We start from the raw sequence: 17068 nt of genomic DNA, 5'->3' as shown, positions 1-17068 counted from the left end.
TAAAAACCTCATGGCGTCACCTCAATGCAGTGATCTTCCCCTTTTCTTCCAGTCACCACCAAATGTCATGCTTCAAATCGCTGCGAAGCCCGTTGTGTCTATGTATTTACACCAGCCGGGAATCAGCTTAGCAGTCTGACGAAAAAATGTGTAGATAATTGAAAAACGATATGGTCAACAAAATCATTCAGATTCTGAAATTATCTTGAGGGTACTCGGATTCAATGCTGAGGGTGAAGTCGTAAATTAAAGACTAACAGGACGAAAACGGGCTGCTCGAAAAAAACGCAAAAATCTCAATGGGTTTTTCCGCGGTGTAACCACAGAGGACATCCTCACAACAAATCAAATACCGCTAGCTATTTGTAAAAGCCACCCAGCCGACATCATTGTTATTGCACACATAGCGAGTGTGAACCTGCTTAACTTAAGGACCCCAAGCTCGTTTAAGCATTCTTCCCCGGCACTTTTCCGAGGCTTTGGAGATAAATTTCCATTAGCGACATTCCAGCCATTCCACCTGACAATTAACGTTCGGAAAAGCAGAAATCGCACAATGCTGACAAGCTCCATATTGATGGGCGCACAATGGATGGATGATGCTTGTATGCATGCACGAGTCGCACCATAGCGAGGCTGTATTGGGGCGGGCCATGGACAAAGACAAGTACTGGCGGCATTAGGTATGTACATACGGAATGCCAGCTTTCCCAGCCTTTTGGATCCGGGAAACGCATGGCAAAGCATTTGCATGTCGCACCTCCACTGGTTTCTGTGGGCCTATCCTTGGCCTTTCTAAGTTTTGTGGAGCATCACGAAGCGGTCGGTTTTTACAATTCCATTTCGGCTCAACCTCAAATAGGTGCATCACGGTAAAGTTCCCAAAAGTCAGGCCTCAGACACGTGTCAGAGCAGCGCCTCTCGAGAGAATGCCCTCCCGGAAAACTGCGCTCATCTCGACCGGCCCTGTGCACCGTGACGTCACAGTCCGGTGCCGCATATATAGCGAGCCGGCCGCTGGGGACTGCATACAGAAGCGTTTGGTGGCCAGACCAGACAACAGACGAGAGTGGACTCTGGTCAGCTGCAGTGCAAGACTTTCAGTCAGTAATATGTGGAAACTGCTGGTCATCGCTGTTGTTTGCGTGCAGCTGTGCTGTGCACAGTACCCGAGATACCTTCGTTTCCCGGTGGGCAGAGGTAAGATCAAAGTTACCATGCGTCGGTGAATATGCATATCCAATAATACCGCCTGCCTGTTCCATAGAGTCAGCTCACAAAGCAAGGTGTCTTTTGATGAACAAAGCACCTGCAAAGCTAAACAAAGCATACCCCATGCTTTGGCTCCGAGATCCTGAGCGTTTACCACCGACGCCTCTTTGTTCTCTACAGGTGACGACACCAAATGCCATGACAACCAGGTTGACAAGAAGTACAACATCGGTGATGTCTGGAGCTCCCCATTCTCTGGCTGTAAACAGAGTCATTGCATCAAGGAGGACGGCGTTCTTTACATCGACAGATTCCAGTGAGTGTGAAATGCAGCCACCAATTAGCAGTTGGAGGTCGGAACCTGGACATCCGGCACCCTACAATTCTTGCCACCCAGGTGAACCCACTTTGAAGAGCTCTTTAATTTCCAGCACCGAAAGTTGGTCTAGTCCACAGCATGCAAATGTAAACCAGGATTCGTATGACATACGTCTATTTTCACTGACGTTTCAAATCATTAACGCGCTGAAAGTTTCTTGATGATCCTGACCTGTCTGATTTTATGATTAACGTGCTTATTTTACAGGTGTCCGTCGGTGAGAAAGCAGGTGGACTTCAAGAAGCTGAAGGCCAACAATCTGTTCTGCCGCGAGGCTCGGGGAGACAGGAGGAAGGAGTTTCCCGACTGCTGTGCCCGCCTTGTCTGTAAACACTACGTGGACGGCAAGCTTGTGCCGCTGCCGGCGCACAAATATCCCCTGCTCTAGTCAGGACTGGGATGAAACTGCAGTTGCGGGAGTGCGAACCAAGATGTTTGAATATTTATCCGTGTATGCGAAGTTGGTGTTGCCGAATGTGCCTATTGCCGTTTGGGCTTTCAGCTGGAGTCTTGTGATATTGGTGCGATCTTTCAGTTATAGGATTTCGCGCATACAACTAGTCGCAAGCTTTGCTCAGCACCAATCTGATGCTCAGGTAAATGTACGTTGAATCTGAATTGATGGGACCTGCTGAGACATCTGGGCAAGTCATTTTCCATAATGTCGTCGTCCATGGCAATATTATGGTTATTCGCACACCGATGAAACGTTTGTGAGCGATATTACCAGTCAGATACATTCAGCCATTATTCTTCATGCAAAGCGAAGCGATATCTGTCGCCGGATGGAAGCGCAAATAAACGTGTAATTTACAACTTTTGAACGCATCTGAGATCTGCAACAAGAAGACAAAAAAATCGCAAATTTGTTTCTTCCATTGTGTGACAGACTGACAGCAGCAGCTACTTGGGCAGCGCGGCTTTCATTCATCCATCATCACTGCTGGTCACGTTATACTCAGCACAAGATAGTTTAACCGATACAAAAACGTGCATCATAGAGGCTGATGGCAGCGGTCTCCGTTCTCCACAACTTGCGGGCTAAAGCTGGACGATTTTCCGTCATATAACTTGCACCAGACCCATCAAAATGGCTTTGGGGTGAATTTCAAGACCAACCACGGCCTACTCAAAGCGAGTGTTCTGTCTCCAACTCTTCCACGAACCTGGTCGATGTTTGACTGAAGTGCCCTGTTGAAACGGTTCACTTCATCAGACATGATAACATGCAGGTGATATTTGAAAGTGTGAACCGCTCAGGGTGTCTCCAAGAATAAAAATTGGGAAGGCTGGGTACTTACCTATGAATATGGGCGATGCTAAAGGCGGAGGTAGGCAAATTTAGCCCAAAGGTTAAGTTTTGCTAAAGTCTGTCCGTAAAGTAAATCCGTGAATCTGCTAAAAGTGAACAAAGGATAAGGCTTTCCGGTTATCCGCTATTTTCTTAAGACCGACATGGCTGATATCCCCTATAACACTGCTAATCTCATGCTTTGTCTTTGAATGTCTTGGGATCACATCACCCTATTTCCCTATCAGTCTGTTATTAAACACGGCGAATCAGGGCGACAATTATTAGCACTTCTGTATAGCATCAGTATGGCGTACAGTGCGTGGCCTGCGTGCACGTGCGGCACTATATGCCACCATGCCACGTGCGTGCGTGGCATATAGTGCGCACCCCCATATAGTGTAGCACCAATACCAGTATTTCAGTTGTGCCCAAAGTGTATCGCCGTCCGCTTAGCAATGACCTGAAGACGGCAACGCTCTCCCACCATCGCGCTGAACCAGACCAAACATTTATATAGAGCTTTGGCTGCCGAGAAAAACTTGCTGACACCAGGGGCGGATGCGGGATTTTGATTATACGGGAATTCATCTTAATGTGCACAGACCTAGAAATATTGGCGTGAGCACACGCACATGGGGATTATTCATTTTCTCCAGCCTGCTTAATCCTTCATTTTGAGGCCCAGTTTGTCAAAAAAACATGGAAAAATTAACTAGAATTGGCTGCTAAATGATATTAGATCAAGCACGAACCTCACTCCTAGCTTATCTACAGGAAGCATCCTGGTCAACGTGATAAGCTGACAGCTGATGACTAGCGCAGAGATTTCGCTTTGTGTATCATGGGTTACAAAATGTCTTAGTATCTAAATGTGTTAAGAACATGATGCACAACTATAAAAGGTACCACAAATTCAACAACCAACATAAGCGACACACACAACGAAGGCGGCATGCAAAATTATGTTTGACAACTGCGCTTAAAAATTCATTGTTGCATATCCCACTGGTGCTGTAAGGCTAAGGTACCAAGAGCCACGGGGACGAAGCCTGTGCGATGGTAGGTGCTGCGACAGGCCAACAGAGAAGCTTCCGTCAGGAAGTGAAAGGTCCTCAGCGCAAGCGGGAAGAACCCCAAACTAACGTGGTAGACCCCGAAACGATCAGGAGTGCCCCGGCATGCCGACATATGGGGCCCCTGGCTGAGCACATAGTCCTCTGAGCAAAGGGGAATTACACAAGATCAGTGTGCGTGAACTTATGCCCATGTGATATCAACAATGCCTGGGTAGGTTAACAGAAAGTGCCTCGATGGAAGGTGAAGGATCCTCCGCAAATGAGATCAATGAAAACATCAATGTAGACGGCTCCTGAGCATCGAGTGGCTCGGTGCTTTACCCTATATGGGCCCCAGTAGCAACACAAGGCCCTTCGAGCAAGTGGAAAGAGCCCGAGACTTATATGAAGGGGCTATGAGCATCTGAGAGTGACCCGGTATATGGGGCCCGGAAAAAGCGTATAGAGCCTTTGGGCAAATGAGAAGTATCCGTGGAGGACCGCTGATTGATTAAGAGTGCCCAAGCATGTTAGCGGATAGTGCCCCAACAGCAGCGTGGGGCCCTGCCAGAAAATGCAAAGAGATCAAGGACAACGTGGAAGGTTCCTTAGCGATAGGATATACCCGGGAAGTAAATATAAAGGTCCCTGACAGCAGCGTAATTTTGACCTTAAGGCAATGCAATGAGCATTAAAATATTGTCCAATCACCGCCCTCTCAATCAGCGAAGAATTAATGCTGGCTGTTCACGGGCTCGCCACTTTCGCTGGTGACTGTTCTTGGTCGCTTGGACGCCCAAAGACGTTAAATCTTGTGCTTTATGTTGGAAAACAGCACCTGTTCGGCCGTTAATGGGTCCCTTCGGAGCCTGTGGCTCTCTAAACACGCGCCCGGGTGGCCGGTTATATACCATTCGCTCGGGTGGGGGGGGGGGGGCGGGGGGGGGGCTCAAGTTGCCCCCCCCCCCTGAGATTTCCGGGACTAAGAAAGCTAGAGACGCCACATTTTCAGAGTGCATTGACCTGTACGTGGTCTCACTTAGGTCAAAGTTACAAGTTGCAGCGCAATATGCATTAAATCCTCCAATCCCTTCCTTCTCAACCAGCGAGAAATTATTTTCATCTGCTCTTAAGCCCTTCGTTTTCACTTGCGACTGTTCTTTTGTCGCGTTTTGTGCACAAAGCTGTGTCTGTTCGGCCGGCTTTGAGCTTCTTCGTAGCCTATGCGCCCCTTGGGGGCCCAAGGGGCCGTGGCCCCATGCCCCCCTCGCCTTCTGGATTCACACCGGCTGACACTGATGTCTCGCGTAGTGCTTCTACACCGCTGCTTAATCGCTAATAGGGATGGACTTCTCAAAAATAATTAACGGCATAATTATACGGGAGCTTGTCGCATGTTTCCAATTCATTTGGTATCCCTTTTTTGGCGGGATTTTCTGAGAAGCAGTAACCTGACAGCTTAAGCTTAGCTGTAAGCTGTAAGGTTTTGTCTCAACACAGGCCCGTTGGGGCATGAGCGCCGTTTTGAGGTACATCCGTTGTAGAAATGCTTTGGCAAAGGTGATGCGTAAAAATCGACACATGTCATGAGTTTAAAACTTGTTAGGAGGAGGGAACGCAAGTTAAATGCATCTTGCTTGTTCTACGTATCTTGATAGTTGGCAGGCTCAGATCCCTTGCATTCCATACCACGATGTGAGGAATTACCGCCTTCAGCGTCTGTTGAGTAGAGATCGTGGCAATGCGCTTTCGTCGGCGTGTATTGTACTCTTTGCAACTAGGCTGAGAAAAGCTCGTAACGGTTACTTGGCACCTGATGTTTATTTTCTACCGATTCAAATACGACCATCATTGCTAACTATCACGAGTAACTATCACACCATCAACATATGGGCTTCAGTGGACGGTGGATGGTGAGGAAGACTGGAATACGAAATGGTACATGGGCAGGATACCAGACCAGCACGACAATGATCGGGACCTGAAAAAGAAAAAAGCATGAAGTGTAATTAGTGAGCAATCAAATGTTGTGACTTAAACCCAATTTTGTTCTGTTAAACATGATGAAAATGGGGTAATGTTTCCATCTCTTTGTGAATAGTGACATCCCCTCCACCCAAGTGGAAAGCAGTTTCAGGGCACTGTACTATCGCGGGGCCTTACCGCGGCGGGCCATGAGCGGAGGCAAGTCTCGGCGGCATTAGGCATGCATGCACGGACCACCAACTTCCCAGCCTTCTAGATCCGAGAAGCGGTTGGAAAAGTATTTCTACGTCCCACCTACGCTTGTTTTTGCTGGCCGATCCAAGGCCTTTCTTGGCCGTTTCCAGCATTGCGGGGCGGTGGTCTTTACACCGGATCCCATCCCGGTCCGACCTCAAATACGTGCGTCACGGTGAAGGCCCCCAAACGCCGGGCGTCATGCACGTGCTAGAACAGCGCGTCTCGAGAGAGTGTCCTCCCGGAAAACTGCGCTGATCCCGACCAGCCCTGTGCACCGTGACGTCACGGTCCGGTTCCGTATATATAACGAGCCGGCCGGTGGGGACTGCATACAGAAGCGTTTGGCGACCAGATCAGATAACACACGAGAGTGGACTCTGGTCAGCTGCAGGGCAAGACTTTCAGTCAGCAATATGGGGAAACTGCTGGTCATCGCTGTTGTTTGTGTGCAGCTGTGCTGTGCGCAGTACCCGAGATACCTTCGTTTCCCGGTTGGGAGAGGTAAGACCTATTGACATAATATCAAGATGACTTTATCGAGCCAATTGATACCACTTGCCTGTTCTCGCAGTCAGTTCACAAGCATGGCAGCAGAGTGGATTTTCATGGACAAAGCATCTGCAAAGCTAACTATGTGTACCCTATGTTTTGCCGGCGAGGTCCTGGGGGTAATTCTCGACATATTTCTGTTCTCTACAGGCGACGACACCAAATGCCAACCAGGTTGACAAGAAGTACAACATCGGTGACGTCTGGAGCTCCCCATTCTCTGGCTGTAAACAGAGCCACTGCATCAAGGACAACGGCGTTCTTTACATCGACCGATTCCAGTAAGCGTGAAATTCAGTCATCAATCAGTAGCTGGAAGTCGGGACCCAGACAGACGTCACCGTGCAATTATTGTTGCCTAAATTAACCCACTGGACCTGCTATTCAACATGCTACTCACACTGGGCATGTCTTTCAAAGTTTATGTCATTTTCACCACTCAGACTAGGTGAAGTCCACAGCAGTGATGGAAACCAGCTGTATGTTTTATGCTTCCATTTGTTGACGTTTCTAATCATGCGTGTTGCTGAGTACTTAATGGCCCTGGTCCTTCGGGTTCTGGAATCAACGCACTTACTTTACAGGTGTCCGTCGGTGAGAAAGCAGGTGGACTTCAAGAAGCTGAAGGCCGACAATCTGTTCTGCCGCGAGGCTCGGGGAGACAGGAGGAAGGAGTTTCCCGACTGCTGTGCACGCCTTGTCTGTAAACCCTACGTGGACGGGAAGCTTGTGCCGCTGCCGGCGCACAAATATCCCCTGCTCTAGTCAGTGATGGAATGGAACTACAGTTGCTCGAGTGAGAACCAAAGACGTCTAAATATTCGTCCGTGTGTGCACATTTGATGCGACCGAATGTTGCTATTGCTGCGCGGGCTTTCAGTGCAAGTCATGTGATATTGGCGCAATGACAATTTAGATGGTTTTTGTGCATGCATGTACCACTTTGTTACTACTGAGCGCTGTTTTTGTACTGCACCAATTTGATGCTCAGGTAAATATACTTTTGAGGGTTGATGTGGGAACTGTTGAGACATCTTGGCAAATCATTTTCCATAATGTCGTCGTTCATGGCAGTGCCATGATCGTCCGGACAGCGATGAAATGTTCAGGGGCGGTTTCCCCAGTCAAATATTATTTTACCAATATTCTTCCTTGGAAACGCAGTGAAATTTAATTCCAGACTGAGGCGTGAATACACGTGAGATATATGACTTTTGAGCCTGAAGCCTGGAACAAAAGACAGAAAAATCACACTGTTGGCTCCTCCCGAGTATGACAGACTAGCAGCATTAGCTACCTGGGCAGCGCGGTTTCCATCAATCCATCGTGGTTTCTGTTCACGCAATACTCAGGGCAAGGTAGTTCGACCGGTATGGACGCATATATCACAGAGGTTTTGACAGCCACACTCCTACAGTTTGAGTTCTGAAACCCGATTATTTTCCTAAATTTCACCTTTACTAGGTTCACCATATAGCTTCCGGAGGCATTCAGGACCAATCACGGGGTGTTCAAAGCGAATGTTCTGTACCCGGTTCTTCGACGACACCTGGTAGATGTTTGACTGGTGTGCGTTAGTTCAGCGGAGGTGGGCAAAGTTAGGCAAAAAGTTAAATTTCACTAAAAGCTCTCTGTGAAACAGATATATGAAACTGCTGCAAACCTAATGAACGGTAAAGCTTTTTCTTTAATCCGTTACTTTTTTAAAACCGGCATGATTGGTATCCCCTTAAACCTTTTGAAATGGCCAAAATACAGCTGGACCTTTGGTACCCGTCGGCATTTAGTTGAACTGCGCCCGGCGACAACAAATGGTCTGATGAGCGTCAGTGACAAGCGCACGATCCGTGCCTCGCTTTTTGGCATGCGTCATGATCATGATCATGTGATGTATAGTTGCTCTGGGATGTAGCTGACCATTCTCACCGCACATTCCCAGCACTTGCCACTGCTTTTTGTGGGCGTGGGGAGGGTCAAAACAGGTTATGAGAGCAACGTTCCCTGTGTTAACCACCGCATGTTTTCACCGTATCTGATTTCTCTCCTTATTACTGTTGAATGTGCCGTCGAAATCTTTAGTACAGGCCAGTGCATCGATGCATGGTCAGAGCATCGTGGACCATTTCAGCGTATTGACCTCGCAGCACTAAACGCACACATTTCCCCCCAGTTTTCTAGTATTATTTTTCTATCATGCACTCGAGTTTTAAGTGACCGCAAACGTTCCTTGCACACCCGCCTACTTGTGACGTAGGTCGTCGTTATCATGTCATCAGGTTCTTGTGATAGCTTCAGATCTACGGCTTCCTCCGACTTGTCGTTCGCAGTAATTCCTCTTTGTACCGCAGAACTTTGCAGGTTTAGCCATGTTCTCAGTCCGTCCTTTTTTCTACGGCATCTGCTATCTTATTATCGAATCACTGGCATCGATTCTTGACGGCATATCCAGGCGTTTGGTGATTGCTGTATGCTCATGCTGCGTCTTTGTATCTGGTACGTAACTGGCCGCACTAACCGTACCCACTGGGCACTTGGCACAGTCACTTTTTCGGGTGTGGTGTAAACAATGACTTTGCTTCCCAGGGCTGGTCGGGCACGTATTTTTCACTGGAGTTTGGTCTGATCAGGCATGAACGTCCCAGTAAATGTTTATGGTAATCCCGGTTGCGCCGTCGTGTCATCGCGATATCTGGAACAACATGAGGCATGTGGTTCACTGCGAAGTGTTCAAAAGCAGTCGTTCTTTATATCACGCAATTCTGAACTTCTCAGCCATATGCCCATTCATTCCTATTAGAGGGCTTTCGGCTGGACCTATTCAGTCATGCTGCCACTTGTACAGGTCATTGGCAATGACTCTGAGTACGACAGTATCCGCGTGCGTTTAACAGCTAAGGATGCTAAAATCGTGCAACTACTTCCTAGTCTTCCGCGACAAAAACAAGCGCGTTAGCTCACCGTTTGTTGTGGGTGTGTCTTGTTTCATTCAAGTCATTGCTGAGTGGCTACAATACATCTCAGGGGCAGTTTCCCAGCCATGGAGTGCGGACGGTAGCAAACCAATGCGTACTCAAAATATTTTTTGATCTTCTATTGCATGGGATGAAATAGCCCGGGTAGTACAATGCTAAGGCAAGCCACATCCTGTTCTCAGAACTCGGCTAGTCATTCAGACCCCCTTTTACAGAAAAAATTCGAGGCAGCTGAGATATGTCTGCAATCGTCGCCAGATTTGAAACTGTCCCCGCTTCGGTGCTGTAAGATCTGATCCTAATTTACTTATCACCCTTTTACTTTACAGTTAGCCGAGTGCCCATCGTTGCGACCTTTCCAACGGCATCAGGCATTGCTAACTAAAGGATGTACACAGTTGATTTTCACGACCGCCTTCAACATGCTATCCTACATCTGATGTGTCGATGTCATTTGCGGAAGTCGGCATACCATAAATAGAGACCCCAACTTCCCCGGCACTCCCACCACACAATCAGAAAGCTTCTTTTTGCGGGTTTGCAGATCGACTTGCTTTGCCTTCATTATCAAACCTTGGTTTTACCCACGTTTAGGTGAATGGCAACCATATGGACCGAGAAGCAAACTTGCTGGTACGTGACACGCCTACACCACAGACCGGCCCCTAAGCGGCGGAGATCCAGGTGTGTTATATCGCTGGCGTCGAATCATCGTGTCGCGATACATATGCGCGCTTTGGTTTATAAATGTGCGTGAATTTCAAAATTCAGCCAATCTCTCCTGCAGCTGCAAGTGCTGTAATGTGCGATGAGAATGGCCAGGTACGTCCCAGAGTTACTACACATCACATTATCATGAGGATGACGCATCACGCGTTTATCATCAGAGCTCATCAGACCATTCGGTGCCACCGGGCGCGGTTCGACCAAATGCCGCCGGATACCCATTGTCCAGCTCTTTTTCTGCCCTTTCAACAGGTTTAAGGGATTTCAATCCTGTAGACCTTATAATGTAGCGGACTGCCGAAGAAAATGTGTCTTCCGCTAACTTTTCAGTGGTTTCACAGATTTACTTTACTGATAACCTTTAGCCAAAGACGATTTCTGGGCTAATTTTGCCCACTTCTGCTTTTAGCATGACATCAAGTCGACAACTAAGCACCCAAACTACTCCCATTCTTATTCTTGAAGCCACCATGTGTAGTTCACACGTTCATTTATCGCCTGCATTGATCATATTTGATTTAGTGAGCTATTCTATAACTCACATCTACCGGGTGTCGTCGATCAACCGAAGATGGAGCACACGTTTTGAATAGCCCGTGACTGGTCCTTACATTCCTTCCAAGGCTATATTGGCGGGTCAGGTAAATTTTGTATTCACAAATATATTGCATTTCAGAATATAAGCAGTAGGACTGCAGTTAGAAAAAAAACATCTGTGATGTATATTTTTGTACTTGTCACACTACCCTGCGCTGAGTATAACGTGACCAGCAGCGATGGTGGATTGACGAAAACTGCACTGCCTAAGTTGTTGCAAGTCTGCCCCACTCGGGAGGAAACGATAGATTGTTTTGCATCTGTTTGTTACAGATCTCAGTCAGGTCGAAAAATCGCATGTTTCAGGTTTACTCGCGCTTCAACCCTAAATTTGATTCCACCACGTTTCGACCAAAGAATGAGGGTTAAATTTTATCTGACTGATGACATCTCTCACAAAAGTTGCATCGGTGTACGGATGGTCATAACGCTGTTATGGTTGACAAGATCACGGAAAATGATTTGTCCAGGCGTCTCAACAGGTCACATCAGTTCAGGTTGACAAATATATTTACCCGAGCATCAGGTTGGTGATGAACAAAAAAGACGACCAACAAATACAAAAATATACTTAGATGCACAAAAACCATATAAATAGACAATACACCACTATAACAAGACTCGCACTGAAAGCCCGAAAGCAGCGATAGGAACATTCGGATGCACCAAAGGTGCACACACGGACGAATATTCAGACGTCTTTGGTTCACACTCAAGCAAATGCAGTTTCATCCCAGCCCTGACTAGAGCAGGGGATATTTGTGCGCCGGCAGCGGCACAAGCTTGCCGTCCACGTAGTGTTTACAGACAAGGCGGGCACAGCAGTCGGGGAACGCCTTCCTCCTGTCTCCCCGAGCCTCGCGGCAGAACAGGTTGTCGGCCTTCAGCTTCTTGAAGTCCACCTGCTTTCTCACCGACGGACACCTGTAAAGTAAGTGCGTTAATTATAAAACCCGATAGGCCAGGGGCGTCAACAAACCCTCAACGCACATGGTTTGAAACGTCAGCAAATACGAATATAAATCATACAAACCTTGGTTTGCATTACCTTCTTGCGGATTTCACCTAGTCTGGGTATTGGAGATGATAGGGCTTTTGAAAAGCATGTCCGGTGGGTTTATATTGGTAACAAGAATTGCACGGGGGCAGGTGGCCAGGTCCCGACCTCGAACTGTTAATTGGTGACTGCATTTCACACTCACTGGAATCTGTCGATGTAGAGAACGCCGTTGTCCTTGACGCAGTGACTCTGTTTACAGCCAGAGAATGGGGAGCTCCAAACATCACCGACGTCGTACTTCTTGTCAACCTGGTTGTCATGACATGTAGTGTCGTCACCTGTAGAGGACAAATGTAATTAGAGATTTACCCCAGGATCTCGCTACTAAACATAGAGCACACATAGTTAAGCTTTGCAGGTGGTTTGTTCATAAAAAGACACTTTGCTTGTCATGCTTGCGAACTGACTGGGAGGAGAACAGGCAGCGATTGTAAATTGGCTTTTTAAAGTCACCATGACATTATTTCAAATAGTCTTCTTACCTCTGCCAACCGGGAATCGAAGGTACCTCGGGTACTGTGCACAGCACAGCTGCACACAAACAACAGCGATGACTAGCAGTTTCCACATATTACTGACTGACAGTCTTGCACTGCAGGCTGACCAGAGTCCACTCTCGTCTGCTGTCTGGTCGGGCACCAAACGCTTCTGTATGCAGCTCCCAGCGGCCGGCTCGTTATATATGCGGCACCGGACCGTGATCGTCACGGTGCACAGGGCACGGTCGTGAATCAGCCACAGTTTTCCTGGAGGAGATCCTCCCGAGAGACGCTGTTCTAGCACCGTGTCTGACGCTCGGCTTTTGGGGGCCTTCACCGTGGACGCCACCTATTTGAGGTCGGACCGGGATGGGAATCTGGTTGTGAAGGCCGGCTGCTCCGCAATGCTACAAACGGCTGAGAAAGCCCGATGGGTGGCTGACAGAACCAAGCAGGGATGGGCGAAAAGTGCTTTCCCAACCGTTTTCCAAATCCAAAAGACTGGGAATGTTAGCATTCCGCTCGGGACATACCTAATGCCGCCGATACTTTCCTCCGCTCATGGCCCCCCGCGGTACAAGCACGTTTGGGTAGCTGCCACACAGACGTTTAGCTATGACCGAAACAAATAGATCTGTTTCTAGGACTCAACCCTGGAGTCAAGCGACCGCAAGCCGTTTAGCATCAGGTTCGAACCCATCATGCCGGAAAGCCTGGGGCTGAGAGGCTAAGGAGGTTTCTTGCTGAGAGCAACAAAAAAAAAATGCTGTGCTTTTCCTAGTTGCATGCACCAGAAGGACATTTGATGGTGTTTGTGCTGAATGCCTTAAACATTGCAATTTGAACCTGATGATACCGGTACCTGGTCCTGCATATTGCAATGCGTTGCAAGAGGACTGGCAAACATATACCACAAACCAATAAAGCACAGCGTCTGTTTTCGACGCCGGCCATTATGTGTGGACTTGTCCTGACGTCCTGGACCCCTGGGACCTGAGTAGGTCTCACTTCGACAGCAGTGCCACAGTCTCACATCTCAACACGCTATCAAAAACCCACCGACCAGTCATGTATTTCCAGCATCATGCTGACAGTGCTAGTGCAACACACTCGCCTCTCACACAGCATTCGGCCCACATACCCTGCCTCTCGTGTTTTCACGTGCGTCCAGACAAGGTGAGGTCCCACTGGCGCCGGACTTCTCATAGTGATGAATGCGGTGTCGGGGAACGCCGTTGCGGAATCCCTCGCGATGCTGTCCAAAGATCGAACATGTGGAATATTTCGAAGGAAGTGCCAATGCATTTTGTGTTATGCCACTAAGCCTCAGAGGAGACAAGCTCGTCCCACGGGAACGCGATGTCCATGCACTGCAGAGGCGCTTTGCGGTGTGGCGCTGCACAGACCATACATTAATAACGGACTGACCGATTCAATGAGACAGCTACATGCACTCCGCTCCGGGGATTTACTTGGCCGCGCAGACGGTGGCTTACTGGGCCGGTGAACGTGACAGGAGCTGTTGGCTGCTGCCCGTGACGTCAGGATGATGACGTCACGCGTTGAGGCCCGACTCGGAGCAATTGGCAAATCGTGATCAGTGACGGTACAGTTGCGTGCATTTTTGAGGCAAATATAGATGCAGATGTGGGAAGACCTGAAGAGATGACACTCATTTGAATTTGTCATCTGTGATAAGCGGTTATTAGATGTAGCCTAGCCTATAGATGTAGCCTAGCCTATAGATGTAGCCTATAGCCTAGATGTGGCCTATAAGCGGTTAGCCTTGATGTGAACTGTCCCAGAAGACTAACGTTCCTTCTTGGGAGCATAAGATGAGCGGACGCCAACGACCACTCGCAATCCAGTGGTAAAAAAATGGGTCTACAATAGTCTGTATCATTCCTGATCCCGAATTTACGTTCAGAACATCTGAGTTATCAGCATTATATTGTTTTTGCCGGAAGTGATCCGCGTTAGAATTACACCGCGGCTGGATATATCTAAGCACATGAATAAACAGAGAGTTCAAATCAGCGACACCGCCGAGCTGGTGATCGTGGGGCTGAGTTCTCCCTATGCCTGCTTGTTTTGTTTTAGCACCGTAGAAGGCTGTTGACAGATTTTTGAAACAAAAATCACCGTACGGCCATGGACGTTACGCAAGGTGGTAGTAAGGGGCCACGACAGGGAGAGAGAGTCGCATCACCTATTCCCCAACAGGAAAGTATCGACTACCTCCGTCAAGAGCAAAAATCCTAGAAAGGGAAATCGTTAAGCAAAAAACAAGAAAACAAAACAAAACAACTCAGGTGTGAGTAACTCGCTCGGTATAATCATTAAAGGAAATATTTCGCACTGGAAGATATCAAGGCAAGGTTCATTTATGATGAAGCAAACTCACTTATATTTATTGGGTTTGTAACTTTTAGTGGAAAATACTGCCTTAAACAACACAATTCCCCAGTTTGTAAATATTTCCTTCAGTGCATTGTGGTTTGATTACGTCATCGTACCTTGCACAAGATTGACTGAGAGCCAATTGTATGGAAATGTGGAGCATATGCGAAAATCACGCTTAAGAATACCAGATATGAACGCCTCGACAATTAATTTGTATTTGCCTTGATCGTTGGATGGCTCATGGAATGCCAGGGTTTGAATAACGACACTCTGTCGTCATGAATAGAACATGACAATAAAATACTCTCCCTCATATACATTTCCCCATTTTTGCGAGCGTGTAGCTCGAAAACTGCAGAGCCTCAGGTTTTAGGAAGGCACGCCCGAGATTTCCTCGTTTTCAGGAGGAGTGTTGACCTAAACAAAAGATCATTCCAAACACTGTTCGTTGCCGGTAGTATCCAAGCGCGCGAAGACGTACCAATGGCAAGCGAGTATAATTATGTTGGCTACATCGGGGCGATGAACACTTCGTAGCCTTTAATTTGGAACAAAAACATACGAAAAGCGTTTTTGATGTAAGCTGTCTGGCATCAAACAAGGTTGTCCAAACCAATTTAAGCCATGGGAGTTTAAAGTGGTTGAGCATAATGTACGTGCAGGCTATCATTTTTCCTCTGCCTGACTATAAGGTGCCAACAGGGTCTTTGTTACCAGGGTGATTATGTGGGATGTGGTTAAGGCTTCCAGCCTGACCGAGGTCCCTCCCCAGCCATGTCCGCCTCCAGATACCGGCATATGCATAACTGAGAAGTAAAAAAACCCCCGTTGTGGTCAATGCAATAGACCCATGCGGTCAAAGTTGGTCTACTGTGGCCCAGCTTCATCTGAACGCGGTTGTACTTTGCCATGAACAAAGGGTGGTCCAGACGCAGGAAATACGCGAGGGGTAGTGGATGCCTTTATAAGCCTTACAGAAATGACTGACGTCACTAGTAACTCAGTCGGCAAGAGACGTTTGTGGCCATTTTTAAGGCCCAAGTATTTGGTCGAAGAATTTCAAACCCCTGAAAGACGCCGTGAGCGGTTAGTGCTGCTAGGTAATGGTACCCAAAAACTCGTGATTGCTGTGGGCATAGTGCGATACACTGGTCTGTATTAAAGGTTTGTTCGACAGTGCATGACACTACTAACAAAGGAATAATTCAGGAACGAACGAAGCAAGCGAAGAATGCCATAGGAAAAGTAGTTTTATATCCTTTTTCAAGCTTCCACGTCCCCCTAAAAAATATGTAGTAAATGCCGTGAGTATGCGGTAGGAATGATTAGCTAAGTCCCAGAGCAACTTTACATCTTTCTCATTATCATGATAACATGTACGCATAGAACCAAGGCATAGATCTTGCGTTTGTCAACAAAGCTCATCAAACCATTCGGTGTCACCGGAGGAAGTCCGACCTAATGACGACGGCCACCAGCTGTCCCGCTGGATCATCACCCTTTGAAGAGAATGTTCCCCTTACTCTGGCGTTTTGAACTGAAATAGCCATCTTGAGGACATTTGATACAGTTCACAGCCATGCCCTTTTAAGACCAAAAACCCTCCGGTTCCTGAGTTACACGCCCGCAAAAGTGCAAAAAGGTTTATTGGGAGACAACTTCAAAGTCACTTTGGCTTTGATGTCGTCATAGAAAAGTCATACGATTGCCGTCATACTACAGATGCTTTCTGCCTAAGGTCAAAATAACATGGCGCTGTTACGCTCGCAAGAGCGATGATGCGGCACGCATGATGCAATCCGCGGAGGGTGATTGGCTGTTAGTGAGATTTAATTGCTGAATGCGCGTCGCGAAACGTAAGCGTGAGCACCTTCGGGATGTGCGGCACTCGTCGTCAACAGGGCATTTTTCCTTATTTCTAGACCATAGGTCAATGCTTTAAAAGAAAACATCACTGTCTGCAAAAAGTACAACGAAAAAACACGGCACTCCGAATGTATAAAAAAAGAAGACGCGACGGCAGGTCTTCTTTTTCTCCTGCTGGCGTTGTTTCTTCTTCCTGACGTATTCGTACAGACAGCGGTTGGCGTCTGGTACCGGAGCAAAGACCCTGCAGGGG

The 17068-nt window shown here is 47.7% G+C and overlaps 3 protein-coding genes across 4 annotated transcripts in view; 2 read left to right on the top strand and 1 right to left on the bottom strand.

Moving 5' to 3' along the window:
• Window positions 1-1041: 1041 nt before the first annotated feature.
• LOC119107580 (uncharacterized) lies at window positions 1042-2402 on the top strand. Its single transcript, XM_037231073.1, has 3 exons — window positions 1042-1200; window positions 1393-1528; window positions 1799-2402. The coding sequence occupies exons 1-3, from the start codon at window positions 1113-1115 to the stop codon at window positions 1977-1979; spliced, it is 405 nt and encodes a 134-aa protein (XP_037086968.1). The 5' UTR covers window positions 1042-1112; the 3' UTR covers window positions 1980-2402.
• Window positions 2403-6512: 4110 nt separating this feature from the next.
• The window catches only part of LOC119107576 (uncharacterized), a 93446-nt gene continuing 82890 nt past the window's right edge, over window positions 6513-17068 (top strand). The window contains exon 1 of the mRNA XM_037231068.1: window positions 6513-6664. Within this exon, the coding sequence (XP_037086963.1) occupies window positions 6577-6664 (88 nt within the window). The 5' untranslated portion in view covers window positions 6513-6576. The remainder of the gene's footprint in view (window positions 6665-17068) is intronic.
• Window positions 11198-17068, bottom strand: part of LOC119107583 (uncharacterized) — a 52904-nt gene continuing 47033 nt past the window's right edge. Inside the window, exons 1-3 of one of the 2 annotated variants that reach the window (XM_037231081.1) lie at window positions 12550-12681; window positions 12210-12345; window positions 11198-11931 (exon numbers count right to left, since the gene is read on the bottom strand). In XM_037231081.1, coding sequence (XP_037086976.1) covers window positions 11751-11931; window positions 12210-12345; window positions 12550-12637 — 405 coding nt within the window. In that variant the 5' untranslated portion in view covers window positions 12638-12681 and the 3' untranslated portion in view covers window positions 11198-11750. Of the gene's footprint in view, window positions 11932-12209; window positions 12346-12549; window positions 12682-17068 lie in introns of those variants that run through there. The other variant, XM_037231080.1, reaches the window with a different exon arrangement.

This window comes from Pollicipes pollicipes, unplaced genomic scaffold (assembly GCF_011947565.3).
Source record: "Pollicipes pollicipes isolate AB1234 unplaced genomic scaffold, Ppol_2.1 Scaffold_6686;HRSCAF=7923_pilon_pilon_pilon, whole genome shotgun sequence".
In the NCBI taxonomy this organism is placed as follows: Eukaryota; Metazoa; Arthropoda; class Thecostraca; order Pollicipedomorpha; family Pollicipedidae; genus Pollicipes; species Pollicipes pollicipes.
This window is presented reverse-complemented; position numbering and strand designations above follow the sequence as displayed.

Coding starts and splice junctions, on each gene's coding strand:
- LOC119107580 (XM_037231073.1), top strand. CDS start 1,113: ATGTGGAAACTGCTGGTCATCGCTGTTGTTTGCGTGCAGCTGTGCTGT. Junction 1,201..1,392: donor TCGTTTCCCGGTGGGCAGAG/GTAAGATCAAAG, acceptor TGTTCTCTACAG/GTGACGACACCAAATGCCAT. Junction 1,529..1,798: donor CTTTACATCGACAGATTCCA/GTGAGTGTGAAA, acceptor CTTATTTTACAG/GTGTCCGTCGGTGAGAAAGC.